Source organism: Loxodonta africana, chromosome 23 (genome assembly GCF_030014295.1).
Source record: "Loxodonta africana isolate mLoxAfr1 chromosome 23, mLoxAfr1.hap2, whole genome shotgun sequence".
Lineage (NCBI taxonomy): Eukaryota > Metazoa > Chordata > Mammalia > Proboscidea > Elephantidae > Loxodonta > Loxodonta africana.
Window position 1 is genome coordinate 59,822,072 of NC_087364.1, and position 16,270 is coordinate 59,838,341.

At 40.1% G+C, this 16,270-nt stretch overlaps 1 protein-coding gene across 2 annotated transcripts in view; it reads left to right on the forward strand.

Moving 5' to 3' along the window:
- ATP1B3 (ATPase Na+/K+ transporting subunit beta 3) overlaps positions 1-14,871 on the forward strand; it is a 36,631-nt gene extending 21,760 nt beyond the window's left edge. For both annotated transcript variants that reach the window (XM_003416223.4, XM_064275535.1), the window contains exons 3-7: positions 2,304-2,411; positions 3,871-4,055; positions 6,926-6,976; positions 11,297-11,383; positions 14,177-14,871. In XM_003416223.4, coding sequence (XP_003416271.1) covers positions 2,304-2,411; positions 3,871-4,055; positions 6,926-6,976; positions 11,297-11,383; positions 14,177-14,347 — 602 coding nt within the window. In that variant the 3' untranslated portion in view covers positions 14,348-14,871. The remainder of the gene's footprint in view (positions 1-2,303; positions 2,412-3,870; positions 4,056-6,925; positions 6,977-11,296; positions 11,384-14,176) is intronic.
- Positions 14,872-16,270: the final 1,399 nt, after the last annotated feature.

The following is a 16,270-nucleotide window of genomic DNA, read 5'->3' on the forward strand; positions in this document are numbered from 1 at the left end:
CATATATGGGATGGATGGTCAGAGGATTTTTTTTTTTTTTTTATTAAATACTTTTACAGAGAAATCAGGAAGTTACTGATTTTATAGTGATTTGGCAGTAGGCGGAGTTATAAGAAAAAATAGACGGGGTCATCCAAATCCAAGTGATTTGCTGTCTGGATGTGCAGCTGAATGGGGAGTTTAACTAGGGGCTCATCTGTGCTTGTAAACATGGCAACACGGGGATGTGGTTCTGCCTCCTTAGGTGGAGGTCAAACATACCTCCAGCCTACAACTTTTTTTTTTTAACAATTCTAACACCTGCCATCCCTCCCGCAGCACTCAACTTCTCCGCTGCGTTTGATAATAAATTGCAGTGGCCACACAACACTCACAGAACATACTTTCGATTATGGGGCTTATTAGGGAAGTAACAGGTTACAATCCAGAATCAAGAATGACTCAGGATACAGGTCTTAGGTCAGGGCAGTTTCTTGGCAGTGCCCGCAGACAGGCCTCCCCTTCTTCCCAGGGCCTCTTGGGCTTGCTTCTGCCCTGCTAAGGTAAGTGTCACAAAGCTTTTTAACTCCATTGATAAGTGCCTCCTGCCCGAAGGCAGTAAGCTCTTTTGCTCCGAGGTTTGGCAGCCTACTATCACTGCCTTGCTCCATGGGCCAAAAGGTTCATCATGCTCTATCACACTGCTCCCCTGGTTCTGCTGCCACCCTTTCTCTGCCACTGCTTGTCACCATCATGTGCCATCTCTGGTGTTACAGCTCTCACTCTCTCTGCCTCCTGGGTCTAGGAGGTTCTTAGCTCAGGGACCCTGGGCCCAAAGGACGCACTCCACTCCCGGCTCTTCTTCTTCATGATAGTGAAATTCCCCCCTTCTGCCTCTGGGATGGCTCATCTTAAGCCTAGCAGGAGGGCAGAACTGACCTGTCCTCTCTCTAGGGTTCCATACACATTATTTGCATGGTCTCACCCAGTCATTTGGTGGGAATTACAAGACCATGGCTAGAAAGGCCATGTAAAAGCAGTCTACCGCACTGCAGTGCTGAACGTAGAGTAAGATTGGCTCTGCCATTTAGGAGTATTAGTTCATATTTGAGTAGCAGATCTAGTTTAATTCTTGAACCATGAAGATCAACACAGGCAAGTGTTTAGGGTTTGAAAGAAACTGGATGTGGCCTAAAAATTAGTGCCTGAGCAGCAATTTTAATGAAAGCTAAAATTGGGCTTTTCACTTGTATATTTTCAGATTCATTGCAGGGAAGATTGTCTCTAATACCTGTACTATGGGGAATGCTTGGAGAATAATGAAAATATTAACATTGTTTTTAAGCCTTTTTGCAAGGCTGGAGAAATAATATAGACCTAATCCTTTTTATACAAAGAGATCGTGTAATAAAGTTGGAAACCTGAATGTGTTTCTTACTACCTTCTCCTTGAACCTTGGCGTTTTTTAATTATAGAGAAGTGCTTATTATTGAAGGAAGGCTATTTAACCATAGAGGTAAAAACGTATGTTGTTAGGTGCTGTCAAGTCAGTTTTCAACTCATAGGGACCCTGTGTGATAGAGGAACACTTCCCCATAAAGTTTTCTAGGCTGTAGTCTTTACAGCAGCAGATTGCCAGGCCTTTTGCCATGGAGCTGCTGGGTGGGTTTGAACCACCAAACTTTTAAGTTAGTAGCTGAGCACTTCAGAAAATCTATTTTTATGAATGTTCCCGTATAGTTGTAATTTTAATAGCGAGTGCTCGGACTTTGATTCACTAAAATCTTTTCCCATATATTAATGACAGTTTGGCAAAATTTAAAAAATATTCTTTGATAAAATTAATGTGGAAAATATAGAATAAAACTTATATCTTTTTATAAGAAACAGTGATTATCATTAACTGTAGATGGTCACACTTACAATCGACTCGACGGCAGTGGGGTTTTGGGGTCACATTTAGGAGAGATTTCAAATTGGTAATTCAAATTCTGAGGTGGTTTTGATGATTGGGGTGTTCTTTTGCTTTAAATGTCTGTACCTTCGTAAATAAGGAGCTTTGGTGGCACAACGATTAAGTGCTCCACTGTTGATGAAAAGGTTGGCCATTCACACCCACCCAGCAGCTCCATAGGGGAAACCCACTTGATAGCACCTAACAACAAAAGCCTTCATAATTGGATAATGGTGGGAAGTTCTTGATAATGTCAGCATACTATGGACATAGTTTTTTATATAATTGAGACCTGCTTTTGAGGGACAAGAGTGAGGAGAAAAGGGAGTTTGATACACTTAATTTTCCCGTTTTTTCTTTTGTCTAACAGGACTTATGGTTTTTCCAAAACCAGTGACTGCGTTGGAATATTCGTTCAGTTTGTCTGATTCAAGTTCCTATGAAGGATACATTAGAGATCTTGATGATTTTCTAAGGCGTAAGTATGTTTTCTGGGAGTAAGTTCAAAGATTTTAGTTATGACGAAAACCAGCACCACGTTATGATTGCTTTTAAAAACATCATCCTTAGAGTTTATTTTACCTGATTTCCTGTTAACTATAGACAACCAAAGAAGAGTTGCAAGTAAATTTTATAATTAGTTGAAGACTATTCCAACTTAGGGAGAGACATAGGGGCCTAACCCTAATGGACAGTTGGTTTGATTTTTCCACCCATCTTTTAGGTACACTGAGTAAGTTCATTGATGTTAACATTTATATCTACCTTAAAACTAAAAGTATTTGTTTAGTAGAACAAGTTGGGGGGACCCTGGGTGGTGCAAGTGGTTTGCATTTGGCCGAGAACCTAAAGGTTGGCAGATCAAACCCACTCAGCAGTCCTGTGGGAGACAGCCCTGGCGATCTGCTTCTGAAAATCAGCCAATTAAAAACCATGTGGATCACAGCATTCTAATCCATAACTAGTTGTGGAGATGGTACAGGACCAGGCAGCGTTTGTTCAGTTGTGCACAGGGTCGGCAGGAGTTGGGAGGCTGACTCAACAGCAGCTATCAGCAGTTATTATCTGAAGTCTGTGCATGGTTTACATTAGCGTTCATTCCCTGTGTGGTGTAGTTCCATGGGTTTTTGACAAGTGTCCACAATTACAGTATCATACAGAATAATTTCACTGCCCTGAAAATCTCCTGTGCTCCCGCCTATTCATTCCTCCCTCATGTCCCCCTGCCAGACCACTGAACTTTGTAAGAAGCCTCCAAACTGTCATCCAAAGTGTCTACCATTTTGCATTCCCACCAGCAGCAGTGAGAGTCCCTGTTGCTCCATTTCCTCACCAAAACGTGTCTGTTTCTCACCACCTCCATTGCTCCTTCCCTTGCCCCAAGCCACTGTCGCCACTTAGCTGGATTACTGTAATAGCCTCCTAACTGGCCTAGCTCCCTGCCACTTCCCTCTTCTCTCCAGCCCCAATAGTCTACTTTCAAAAAGCAGCCAGTGTGATCCTTGAAAAACTTGGGTATGTTATCTTCTGCTTAAAAGCCTCCATCTTGGTCACTGTAAGAGCCAAAGAACTTAACAGTGGCCTACTCAGTCTGGCCCCCGCAGTGGACTGTAAGCTTCATGGGGGTGGCAGCAGTGCCTTTACCATCTTATCTGTTGGGCCTAGCACATAGAAGAGAGCTTGCAGAAGATGGAAGCTACAGCTGGGGCTGCTGCCACCTAATGGTGACAAGAGATTGATCTGCAATCCATCACTTAGAGCAGTCCACAGGCGTTAAAAGTTCATTGAGCAAGCTTAACATTCCTTCCCTAGAGTTATCTGGTAATCAGGGTTGCGGTTTTTGCCTTCGAAGAACATTGTCCCAAGCATAGTATATTCTTGGTTATTTTGAGTCTTTTGAGCTGGTCAATCTATGCACACACGTGTTTCCTTTTTAGCATACGATTTGGAAGAGCAGAAGAATCTCACGGCCTGTACCGATGGAGAACTTTTTGTACAGGAGGGCCCTGCTTATAGGGCGTGTCAGTTTCCTCGTCATTTACTTGAAGAGTGCAGCGGCCAGAATGATGCTAACTATGGCTATTCCGGAGGCAACCCTTGTGTCCTTGTGAAAATGAACAGAGTAGGTACATACTTTACTGCTGCTCCACTTTAATATCCTCTGGTAGAAACCTGGCAGATATTTTTAGACTGTTTTGGTCACGTTAATGCCTTCCTTATTAAATGATACCTCAATTTGGGGTTAGCTTATTTAAGAGGCTAGCAGTGATATTGATCTTCAGGGGGAAAAAAGTTAATACAGTAAAAAAAAATTGGTTTATAAGAGTTAATGATAGATTAGAGAGTAAAGTAACTTAAGCTTTTCCTTTTGGAAAAATGGCTACAAGCATAGATTGATGCTTGAGGGATGGGTTGTTCTGGTTGCCGTACCTGAAGTGTGGCTTTGTTCATGTTCAGTGGCCACCTTTGAATCTCGGGTGAATCTATAAAGTTTTGGCTACCTTAACCTTTTCTGAGCTATTTCGTAGCAGCACATAGTTTCTTAGTATATGTATATGTAGTTAAACAGTAGAAATGCAAATAAAATCCTAGTCTAATGAGCTCAGTGAGGTATTGCAGCTGTAACCAGAGTTTTACCATATTGTGCAGAAGGGGCACCTGAATTATACAGCCATCGTTGTTGCTAGGTGCCATAGAGTCGATTTGGACTCATGGTGACCCCATGTGACAGAGTAGATCACCACCAGGTCTCTATTCCTCAGGGTTGCTGGATGGCTTCAAACCGCCAACCTTTCAGTTATCAGCCAGCCATTTACCCATTGCTCCACCTGGGCCCCTTATATAGTCATTAGCAAATTAAAAAGCTGATGTCCTCTACATATAAGTGATAACAAGTTAGGGTATTGTATAAAAGAAGATGCTTTCCTGGTGTAATGAAATGCCTTCTAACCCCTGTGCCTGGCTGCCTTATGAATGTTGTGCTACAGTGTTGTCTTCTGCTAAGTTGTCCTGTTGAGGCCTGCAAGGCCTCCCTTCAAGTGCAAGGCCATTCCTGGTCATTTACTTGGAGCAAAGGCAGATTCTTAAGCAGGTGTAGACCTGTCAGGAATCATGAGTTCATCTATCACTATAGTCACCATTAGTAAGCAAATTGCTACCATCCCAAATAAAATTAAAACCTGGGCCTTGTCAGGTTGGCACTGCTAAGTAAGGAGTTTGGCTGAAGTGCCCAGATGACGCGCCAGCAGCCTCCTTCCTTCCCCTTAGGGCTCTCACACAGGGGCCGCCGTGGACAATGACCACTTCCTGTTGGTCCCATAGCACTGTAGAGATTGTCCTGAAACATTGCCTGACACACAGCAGGCTTTCAGTATGTGATTAGTGGAATATTTCAACAAGACTTTGTTAAGAATAGAGGTTAGCAAAGGCAAAATAAGCTGAAAGTACAGGTATTTACCAACTTACAACGAGGGTCCTTTCCAATGACTCCATTGTAAGTCGGTTCTTAACGTAAGTTGACTACCTCTTTTTTTTTTTTTTTTAAGTTTTCATTATTATCGCCTTTTATTATCAGTATCTTTATAAATCCTATCTTTATTTGTCTTTGGGTGTTGGAAGCATTACATACAAACTTAACAGGCTCAACACCAGGCGCTTCCTGCTTCTCCATTCATAACGACGGTCGTAAAGTTCGTGATAACTCAAATACATCGTAAGTCGGAGACTACCTGTAATGTGAAATTAAGGAGCCCTGGTAGCACAACGGTTAAGTGATCTAACTGAAAGGTTGGCAGTTCGAACCCACTCAGCAGCTCTGTGAGAGAAAGGCCTGGAGATAAGCTCCCGTAAAGATTGCAGCATAGGAAACCCTATGGGGTGGTTCTATTCTGTAACACACGTGGCTGGTTTGAGTCAAAATTGACCCTACAGCACCTAACAGTAGCAACAATGTGAAACTAGATACCTAGTTTATAAGATGAATTAAGTAAAAGTTTATTCATTTGTACAGGAATGCTTTTTGTAATACCAGCCATCTGGGATTGTCCACACAAACACCTAGATGGGTGGAAATCTATTCCCAGTACAGGACCAGCCTTCTGAGTTTCTTTTCTTTCTCAGAGGTCTCTTTGAATGATAAGGGTCTGAGCTTATGTTTGCCACGTCAGACCACACAGGAAGCAGCTGCCCTAATGAGAAGCACGCTCAGTGTAGAGGGGCTTGGGGTCCAGCGGAAGTTGTTCCAAAGCCATTGCACAGGCAAGGGTAGTTAACTGCTGTCGAGGGGATTATTTCAGTTGCAACAATTATTTGTCTTTTGGGAGGAATTTTGACATTTACAGACATTTACTTGTAAACAGCATTTGCATTCAGAACCCAAAAAATCCCCTCATGAAATAGATGCATAAAAACCTGTCACCACTCATACAGAGTTAGTTGTACCAGCTGCGTACATGGAAATGGCCTCTTCACAGAACTGAGCGGTGTTGTGATAGCCGTAAAATGGAGTTCTTTCCAAATGTATGCATTTTGTGGAACAGATAGAGGTAAATATGGCAAGGCTCTGTTGGGTATATGGAAGAATACACATTAGGGATTATGACCTAATTAATATATTTTCATCAGGAATAATTTGTGCTTCTGTTATGCCTCTGATGCGCTGAATATTTACATTAAACAATTTGTTCACATAAATAATCAAATTTAAGGGTTTTTGTTCCTTGTTTTAAGGGTAGCGAAGTGCAATGCTGTGGTTAAGTCAGTTCTTTGGTAGTGGCTTTATTTTCTAAATTACCCCGGGACAGTAATAAGACAGCTAGTGGGTAAGATGGAATTCTCTAAAATAAAATTAAAGGAAAAGCCAGCCATAACAATGTCAATACCTAGAGTTAGTGCTAACCACAGCCCCTCCACCTCTGATCCCCAGCAACAGAGAAGGAGGTTCTGTTGTGTTTATATGTGATGTTTAAATTCATCCATGTTTTTTAACCTTAGATAATTGGATTAAAGCCTCAAGGACACCCAAGGATAAAGTGTACTCCAAAGGTTAGTATTATTGAAAAAATAGCATTAGGCTTCTGTTAATGCTTTGGTATTTTCTAAGAATACTTTAAAAGTTTAATGGGTTTAGTCATTTTTTCCTTCCTGCCCCATTTTTAAAGTCTTCTCTAGTGCCATTCTCGGAAATGTAAAGTTATACACCACACTTTTGTGGGTAGCCCATCTATCTTTGCTAAAAACTTGTTTTCCACGTCTGTTTGACTTCACATACGTTGCCCTTACATTTACCTGTGCCATACTTCATCAGTTCTAAGAGTCACAGTTACTTTTCCAACTAAATACCTCAGAAATTGTGATTGGCCTTACAACTGATGGTATCTTAATAGTCTATCGTAAGATTTTTTTTCTTTCTTTCTCCATAGCACGTAAAATGGGTGGTAACCGTCAGTAGCACCTGAGGTTCAGTGAATTATGGTACCTTTTCCTTGAGGTAGAGGCATTGTTTTCCCCACCATCTCTATTGTTGTCCAGACTTCTGTGCATTTTTCATCTCATAACTTGTTTTGTTTTCTCTCCATGCTGCAAATGCAACTAAGACAGATATGTAAATGATGGGTAAGAGTTCTGAGGAGAAGCTGTCCATTGTAAACTTCATTTTATCATTGTGCTAAATATTAACATGCCAACTGGACTTGTGTGTCAGTATTTTACTTGAAATGTTATGTTGAAATCACTTTTAAAGTTGTTTTTGAAAAGAATTGTAATTGCTGTTAGCCACAGGTGGATTCCTCACTTGGGCAGAAACTTTTTTGTAGTGGTTCTCGGCCTTGAACATGCATCGGGATCATTTGGAGGGCTTATTGAACCGCAGATGGCCCAAAGATTCTGACTCAGTAATGTCTCTGGTATGGGGCCCAAAGCTTCTGCATTCCTAACAAGTTGCCGGGTGATGCTGATGCTACTGGTCCAGGTTACACACTGAAAACTTTAGAGTATTTGGTCACAGAGTTCCTCAGGCTTGGGTGCCAGACCCCAGTGCGATAGAAACACCCATTTCAGGGTGGCGCGCCTGTGTGCAGGAGCCTGTGCCTTCCCATGTGAGTGGGCTACAGAGATAGGCCTGGGATGGAGACCCCGTGAGGAAAACATGCGTACACGCACACACACGCACCGCACCCATTCAGGCCATAAAGGGCCAAAGTTTTGCCTTCGCAGTATGTATGTAGCCTTTGCTTCCAGCATAGCTGAGAACTGTTTATGAACAATACAACTTTCATGGTTCGGATTTCAGTTTGCTATCCCTTTCGCTTTGAAGAGATGGGCGTAAAGGACAAGGAAAAATCAAAATAGGTGGGAGTGTTTTGTGTATTTATTTAGTTGTGGAATTTTTTTTTTACTCTTTTAGAAAAACAACTGGAAGAAATGCTTATAAAATTTTGCGTTATACTCCTATACACAAAGGAGTAGCCAGGTGGAGGTCATGAACTTCAGAGGCGTGTCCCTGTAGACCAGATGGGTGTATCAGCCACATATGAACATAATTGCTCTTTGCCATTAAATTTGTCTACGTGAGGGGTTTTTAGCTTGCTTGTCTTTTATGAATGCACATGTCTTTTATTTCATCTTGCAGTCTTAGCAGTTTGATCTGCTGTCATTGTTTTTATTTGAGTTAGAGACCTGAAAATACAGAAACGATGTTAACAGGGTGTGGTCTTAGAGGTGGTCTTTTTATATCAGCTTAAAGGATGATTCTGTAAAATATGTAGTATTCTGATATATGTCATTGTTTTTTCCATAGTCTATTTTCTTACTACAAATTTCTTTCTAAATTTTCTAAAATGACTCATGTTCATTTTAGAAAGTTTAGAAAAATGCACAAGAATTTTTAAAAAATCTACGAATGCTACCCAGAGATAACCAGTGCTTAGAACACTTCGGTGTGTGTGCTTCCAAGTCCTTTGTGGGTGATGGTTCTATAAAACAAAATGCATTAACTTTTAAACTTTGTTCACAGTGAAACTTAGTAATTATCAATAGAGTCTTGGAATGAATTGCTCTTAGTTTCCAAGGAAATGTCGTCTGTGTTCTGAGAAAAGCATAACATGGATGCTTCACCCTAAAGTATCTCATCCTTATTCAGATAATGCATTTCAGTATTTTACAATTTCTACATGTTTATTTTTACAGAAAGTATAAAATATAAGTTAAGGGAAAAGCCTGCTGAGATTATAGTTTAGGTAGAAACCAAGATAACAGTTAAAATTTGTCACACTTGAGTGATCTTGAGCCAGTGACCTTGACCCTGAGCCTCAGTTCCCTTCTGAGGCCTAAATGAGGTGTAAATGTAAGTTAAGTGTGGTATCTGCTAAGAAGTAAACACAGAAGTGCTCAATACATGGTTATTAGGTTGGAGAAATGTTAAATTTGATTTTTCCTTTTGAAAGTAGTTTACTGTTTCTATAAATGACTTATTTTAAATCACACAGGGCAAAAGTAAAAGTTATTTCCAATTCCATTACCTAAAGAAAATCTCTTCACTTCAGGGAATGTCTCTGTGTTTCTATGAATTAAGCTCAAATATTAAGGAAAAATAGTTTAAATAAAGGCAACTAATAAAGAAAAGCACTCATGTGAAAATTTGCCTCTGATCTAAAATGCTATTTCAGATTACATAAAAACTTTTTAAATTAAGGAGCATCAATGTAGGATGGTGTCGATTAGTGATTGAAAAATGTCTCCTTCAGTTTATCTTAGACTTCTTATCTCCTGCTCTTTTCCTATATCCTTGATTTGGGTTATTGCAAATTGTCCTCTTTGTGGGGGTATCTTTCGGTTGTGTAAACGGGTAAGCCGTGGGGTACTACCCAAAAGGTTGATGGTTTGAACCCACCCAGCTGCACCTCAGAAGATAAGCCCGACGATCTGCTTCCTAAAGGTCACAGCCTTGAAAACCCTATAGAGCAGTTGCACTCTGCACACATGGGGTCACCCTGGATTGGAACTGACTCAAGGGCAGCCAGCGGTATCATTCCGTGCTTTGCCCTGTCTTGCCCCTGCCTGCGTCTGTATATTTCTCCTTCCCACCCTATCCACACCTGCTGCTCCGTGATCCTGAAACGACAGAGGCAGTGAGCCAGAGGTCTCCACAGTTTTAGTTTTGCTGTGCTGTTTTGTACGTGCTTTCAAAAATAAAAATTAGATTATTCAAATCTAGAATTCATGTGTTACAGTAATGTTTTATTTTAATTAATCCAACAACCAAAAATGTGCCACTTATTTAATTATTGTAGTCTATTTAGTCTCCACTAAGTATGCATTACAGTTACTAGAATCAGGCCTGTTTGAAATGCACTACGTGAGAATTTTCATAAATTGTTCATAACGGTAATATTAGGTGCCACCAAGTCAGTTCCAATTCATTAGCAACCCCATGTATATTGCTTTTCATAATGTTTTCACTGGCCAGTTTTTTTAGAAGTAGATCACGAGGTCCTTTTCCTAATCTGTCTTAGTCTGGAAGCTATGGGTGACCCTGCTGGTATTTGAAATACTGGTGGCATAGCTTCCAGCATCACAGCAACACGCAAGCCACCACAGTATGACAAACCGACTGAGTGGTGGGTACCAAGAATACTAGAGATAAATAACATGAATGAATTGGACCATAGATGCTGATTAAGTTTGTGTATTTATAGTGCTTGTCAGTTTTTCTAACTGGAATATAATTGCAGTAGACGCAGAGTACTTGATGATTCACATATGTTCATAGTTATTCATGGGAAAGATGTGGTATTTAAATTGATTCGGAAGTCTTTTGCTTGGGGTACCCTAAATTTTCTGTTGGTGGCATCATAGTTGCCCTCTGGGTGGTTTTGTCGTGGTAGTTAGTCCCATGGAATTCTTGGACCTGCTGCCTTCCAGGCCTGAGTGCTACATTCTAGAGTGGCAGCTCGTGGCGGCCGTTGCTTTCCAATGTGGAAGCACCATGTCTGATTCACATCAGGAAAACTTCAGCCCCAGCCTCGTGCGTGGCTGCCTTCGGTGGCCAGAGAACTGGCCTTTGGTAGTTTGTGGGGGTGGATAGGATTGAACGGCAGCGAATATGGCTGTGAGTTGAGGGGACACTCGGGGGAAGGGCCTAGGGTGTGGCAGAAAATGTAAGAAGAACCAGGGCTGTTTGTGTCGAGGGTCTAATTACGTAATATCTCCAATCAAGATGAGCAAGTCTCTTCTAAAAAATAACACTTGTAATGAATGTAGTGCACTGGCATTGTGGTTTCTCCACTGTCTTCATAATTAATAGTTTTCATATAACCACTTTTTTTTTTTTAATCTAAAAAGATTTTCTTTTGCTTTCACCTATAGGATGAACAAGTGGCACTTGTAAGAGCTTATCCTTCCCAAGGATTTATAGACTTGAAGTATTTTCCATATTATGGAAAAAAGCTGCATGTGAGTATTTAGACATTCTTAAGTGGTACTGAATCTTCTTGGAAGCAGGCACGTCTGTATTATGATACCTCTGGTCTGGGCTGATGGCAGATGGAGATCCCGCACCTACCATCCAAAGCCCAAAACCCAAGCAGATAAATTAAAGGATAGTTATTTTTTAAATACCATTTCTCTTTCTTTATAGAAGTAGTGTGTGCTTTTTTAGGGAATGTAGAAAAGTAAAAGAAATAAGAAAACTCATTGCCCAGACGTAACTTTATATTCTGGTATCTTTTTTCTCTAGTTTTTTTTCTGTTTTATATAAATACATACACACACAGACACAGACACACACACAGACACACAGACACACACACTGCTCAGCTGCTAACTGAAAGGTTGGTGGTTTGAACTCACTCAGCTGCTCTGTGGGAGAGAGACCTGGCAATCTCCTGTAAAGATTATGACCTAGAAAACCCTATAGGCAGTTCTACTCTGTCATATTTGGGATCACTTGGAGTTCTAAATCAATTGGATGGCATCTAACAACATATATATATGTGTGTGTGTGTGTGTGTGTATATATATGTTGTGTATATGTAGATATATATTCATATTGTGAAATTAGGATCATACTGCTGTGTGTACACCTTTCATTTTGAAATACTTTCAGGTTTACTCTTAAACTAGATTAATACAAAGAATTGTACCCAGATTCAGATTTCCCAAATTTTACTTCATTAGGCTAATCATATTCTCTGTATGTATACATATATATGTATGTATGTGGGTATGTATACACATACCTCAGAACCATTTAGAGGCATTATCTTATGTAACCATGATACAGTTATCAAAGAAAATTAACACTGATACAGAACCGTCATTCAGTTTATAGACCTTGTTCAAATTTTGCCATTCTTTCTAGTAACGTCCTTTGTAGCAAAATAAAAAAGTTTTTTCCTTGTCTAGAATGTCACACTGTTAACGTCTTTAGCTGCCTTTAATCTGGAACAGTTCCTCGGTCTGTATTTCACGTCCTTGTACTCTTCAAAAATGAGCTCTGACCCTTTCTTGGGTTTGTTTTTTTTTGTGTATGTTTGTTAGAGAGTTTTTTTTTTCCATGATTAGATTTAGGTTGTGCGTTTTTGTCAGGAATCCCTCAGGAGAATTGTTACATCTTCCTCCACATATTCTCTCAGGAGGCACATAATGTTGACTGTCACCATCATTAATGGTGATGCTAACCTTGATCACCGGGTGTTAGCCAGTTTCTCCTCTGGCAAGTTTGTCTCTTTTTTCCTTTGTAATCAGTGAATATCTTAAGGGAGAGACTTTGAGAGTTTATAAATACCCTATTTCTCATCAAACTTTTCTCCGACACTTTAGAATTCATTGATTCTTGCCTGTATCATTTACTAGTATGATTGATCCCAAATGCTGATTTTACTGATTCCATCTTTATTTTTTATGTTTTTTCCCTAAATTTTGTTGAGAATATACACAGCAAAACATACACCAGTTCAGCAGTTTCTACATGTATGACTCAGTGACATTGACTACATTCTTTGAGTCGCGTAACCGTTCGTACCCTCCTTTTCTGAGTTATTCCTCCCTCGTTAACATAAACTCACTGCATCCTAAGGTTCCTGTCTAATCTTTCAAGTTGCTCTTGTCAATTCGATCCCATATAGATGGTTCTGAAAAGCGCATAATGCTCAAGGCAGACATTTTTACCAGTTAAGCTAAGTTAAGGTGACTTCAGGGCCTTTTTAGATTTATTAATTGGCATTCTCCTCTTAAGAGTTTTTCTTTCTGTTCAGTATCAGTATGGACTCATGGATTCTTTAATTCAGGGGTTATAATCTATTAAAATCATTTCATTTTAATAGATGCTCAAATTGTCCCCGACTAGTTCAGTAGTGGACCTTCAGGTTGGCTCCTTCTCCTTTTGACATGCTCCCATAATTCTTTGAGCGTTTCCTTACTTTCTGGCACCAGAAGATGTCCCTGTCTCAACTTGTCCTTTCCATACCACAGCCCTGGAATCAGTTGTGGTTCCTTTTAGTGAAGAGTTATATTTAGCATGCACAACGAAGCTAAAAAAAGATGAATCTTTATGTGCGAGACTACACAGCAACCATAAGTAAGGATATAGAAGACCTAAGTAACAGTCTGTAAGGGAGGTCTCCTGCATGTTTACCAAAGGTAATGCCCTATAATAAAGAAAACGTATTCTCAATCACACATGGAGTGGTCACAACAATTTATCATGTATTAGGTCACAAAGAAAACAGGCTTAAGTTCCATAAAGTAGAGATCATATTATAAAATTATTTTCTAATTACAGTGCAGTAAAATTATTTTTAAAAGATCCTTCCACTTGGAAAATTAAAAATATTAAACAGCTCTTCAATGAAAGGGAAAATATGAAACAAGATTATAGAATGTTATAATAAAAACAACATAATCACAACCTATAGGATACATTTAAAACTGTGATCACAATTTATACTAATTTAAAGCAGGAAAATTCATTTGAAACTGTGATCACAATTTATACTAATTTAAAGCAGGAAAATTCATAGACACATACTTTTATTAATAAAAATGAAATATGAAAATAAATGAATTCTATTTCCAGCATTTAAAAAAGCAGAGTAAATGAGGCAGTGAGTAGAAAATGATAGGCCTAGTCAAGTCTTGGGTTTATTTTTTTCTTTTCATGTACGGAATAGACCAACCCTTGGTAGAGAGAACTGTAGCTGAAATTACTATAGAGTTTTAATCAGTGTATTTTCCTTTACTTGCCAGGTGGGGTATCGACAGCCAGTGGTTGCTGTTCAGGCAGTCTTTAACCCTAACAATACCAGGAAAGAAGCAACATTTGACTGCATAATTGACGGATCACCCAACCTAAAAAACAAGGATGATCGTGACAAGTTTTTGGGACGAGTTACGTTCAAAATCACAGTGAATGCATAGTATGAGTAGGATATCTCTACAGAGTAAATGTTGTGTTGTCTGTCTTCATTTTGTATCAGCTGGACCTGCCATTCTAGAATGACGAGACCACCTTGGAGAAAGGTGGGTGGTACGTGACACTGGGGTAACACCGTAATGTGCTTCCAGATCACAGTGCTCAGTGTCCTCCGAAGCAACTGCCTGTTGCCTCTGCTGCCCTTTGACCCAGCGTGCAGACGCCATTTTGGGGACTGGTAAATACCTGCTTGAGACCATGTACAATGGGGGTCGTGACCTGTTTTTATGTGGTTTAATTGCCAAGTGTCTAAAGCTTAATGTGCTGTGCTATGTAAATATTTTATGGATTTAACACTGGTTAACTGTCATATTTTGATGCCAACACAATTTTAGGGATAAAACGATAAAGGAATATGGTACCCGACCAACAAGTGACTTGATAACTGCGACAAATGTGGTGTGTGGAGACCTTTCGAGTGTGTGTGTGAGAAGGAAAAAAGAAAATAAAAGTGGATTTGAAAGTGTTACCTTGGATTTTTGTAAACTTTATTTTTTACATGCTGAATTAGTCCGTGAGTCTTTTTGACTAAGAACACAAACTTTTTAATGTAAACCATGTTAAAAAAAAAAAATACTGCTGGATTATTTTTAGTGCTGGAACCAAATCTCTTACAGAGCAACTTAGGCCATAGATGAAACACAGCATCTTGAGTTTAGCCAGTATGAATATGCACCTAATTTTTTAAATGAAATTCAAGTCTTAAAATTTAAATTGTATGATAGTTTGTGAAATATCTTGTTACTGTTTTTATTTAGCAGACTGGACCCAAATAAAAATGTAAATTGTGAAATATCAAAAAAGTTGGAACTTACTGAGAGCTTCAGACCAAGCCACAGAGTTTTCTATGAGCATTCTTTGGTTATAGTCATGAAATACTTCTTCCTGCAGTCATAGGTGTGTCCTTGGTGTGATCCTTTGTCACAGTACCCACTACTTTCTCCTCTGCTGAGAAAGCTCTGCTTCCTCTGTGACCTGTTTTTTTTTTTTTTTTTTTTAAATAGAAAGGTCGGGGGAGCAGATAGTCTTGAGTTTTTCTTGTAGATTTTGGGGCAGCTGAGGCCCAACCCCACTGCCTGGAGAATGGCTGTTTGGAGGAACACGAGTACACTGGGTGTTCTGGCTAGGCTGGCTGGGCCTCGCTGGCTCCAGTCCACCTGTGGCTGCCTCCATGCATAGGCAGTGAGCACTCAGCCCCACTGGGAGCTCTGCTTGTCGCTGTCTCAGAAGTCGGCAGCTGACAAAAGTGATTCTCACAGTTGGTATAAAGCAAACCAACACTTGTGAAGATGGTGCAGGACCAGGCAACGTTCCATTCTGTTATATGAAAGGTGGCCGTGAGTCAGCGGACTTGATGGCAACTAATAGCCTCCTTCCTTTTAAGCCTGTTAATAGGGTTGTAGGCAGAAAAAAAATCAAAAACCCCTACCTTTTTCTCTCCACGCCCCTCTCTACAGGCGATAAGGATCAAGCAATCCTCCAACACACCACAGCAAAACCGCAGTTTCATGTACATGCGGTTATCAGTTACCAGGAACTACACACACTGAAAACTCTTCATGTAACACTTTCCTCACACACCTCAAAAAGAGGGTGGGCATTGGGGAACCAATATTCATTAGATACCTACTACATGTGGGCACTTGATTTTCTCGTTTAGTCCCTACCACCCTGAGGGGTGCCATTACCCTCATTTTATAGATAAGAAAACTGAGTTCAGGAGTTGAGTAAGATATCTAAGCAATTAAATGTAGACCAGGATTTAAAGCCAGTGTTCCGTCCCTGTCCCTCCAAAACTAACGGTCACTGATTTCATTTCAATTTGATCCCTTCCGCCAGACTTCTGCTAAGTTCTGCTCACAGGCTGT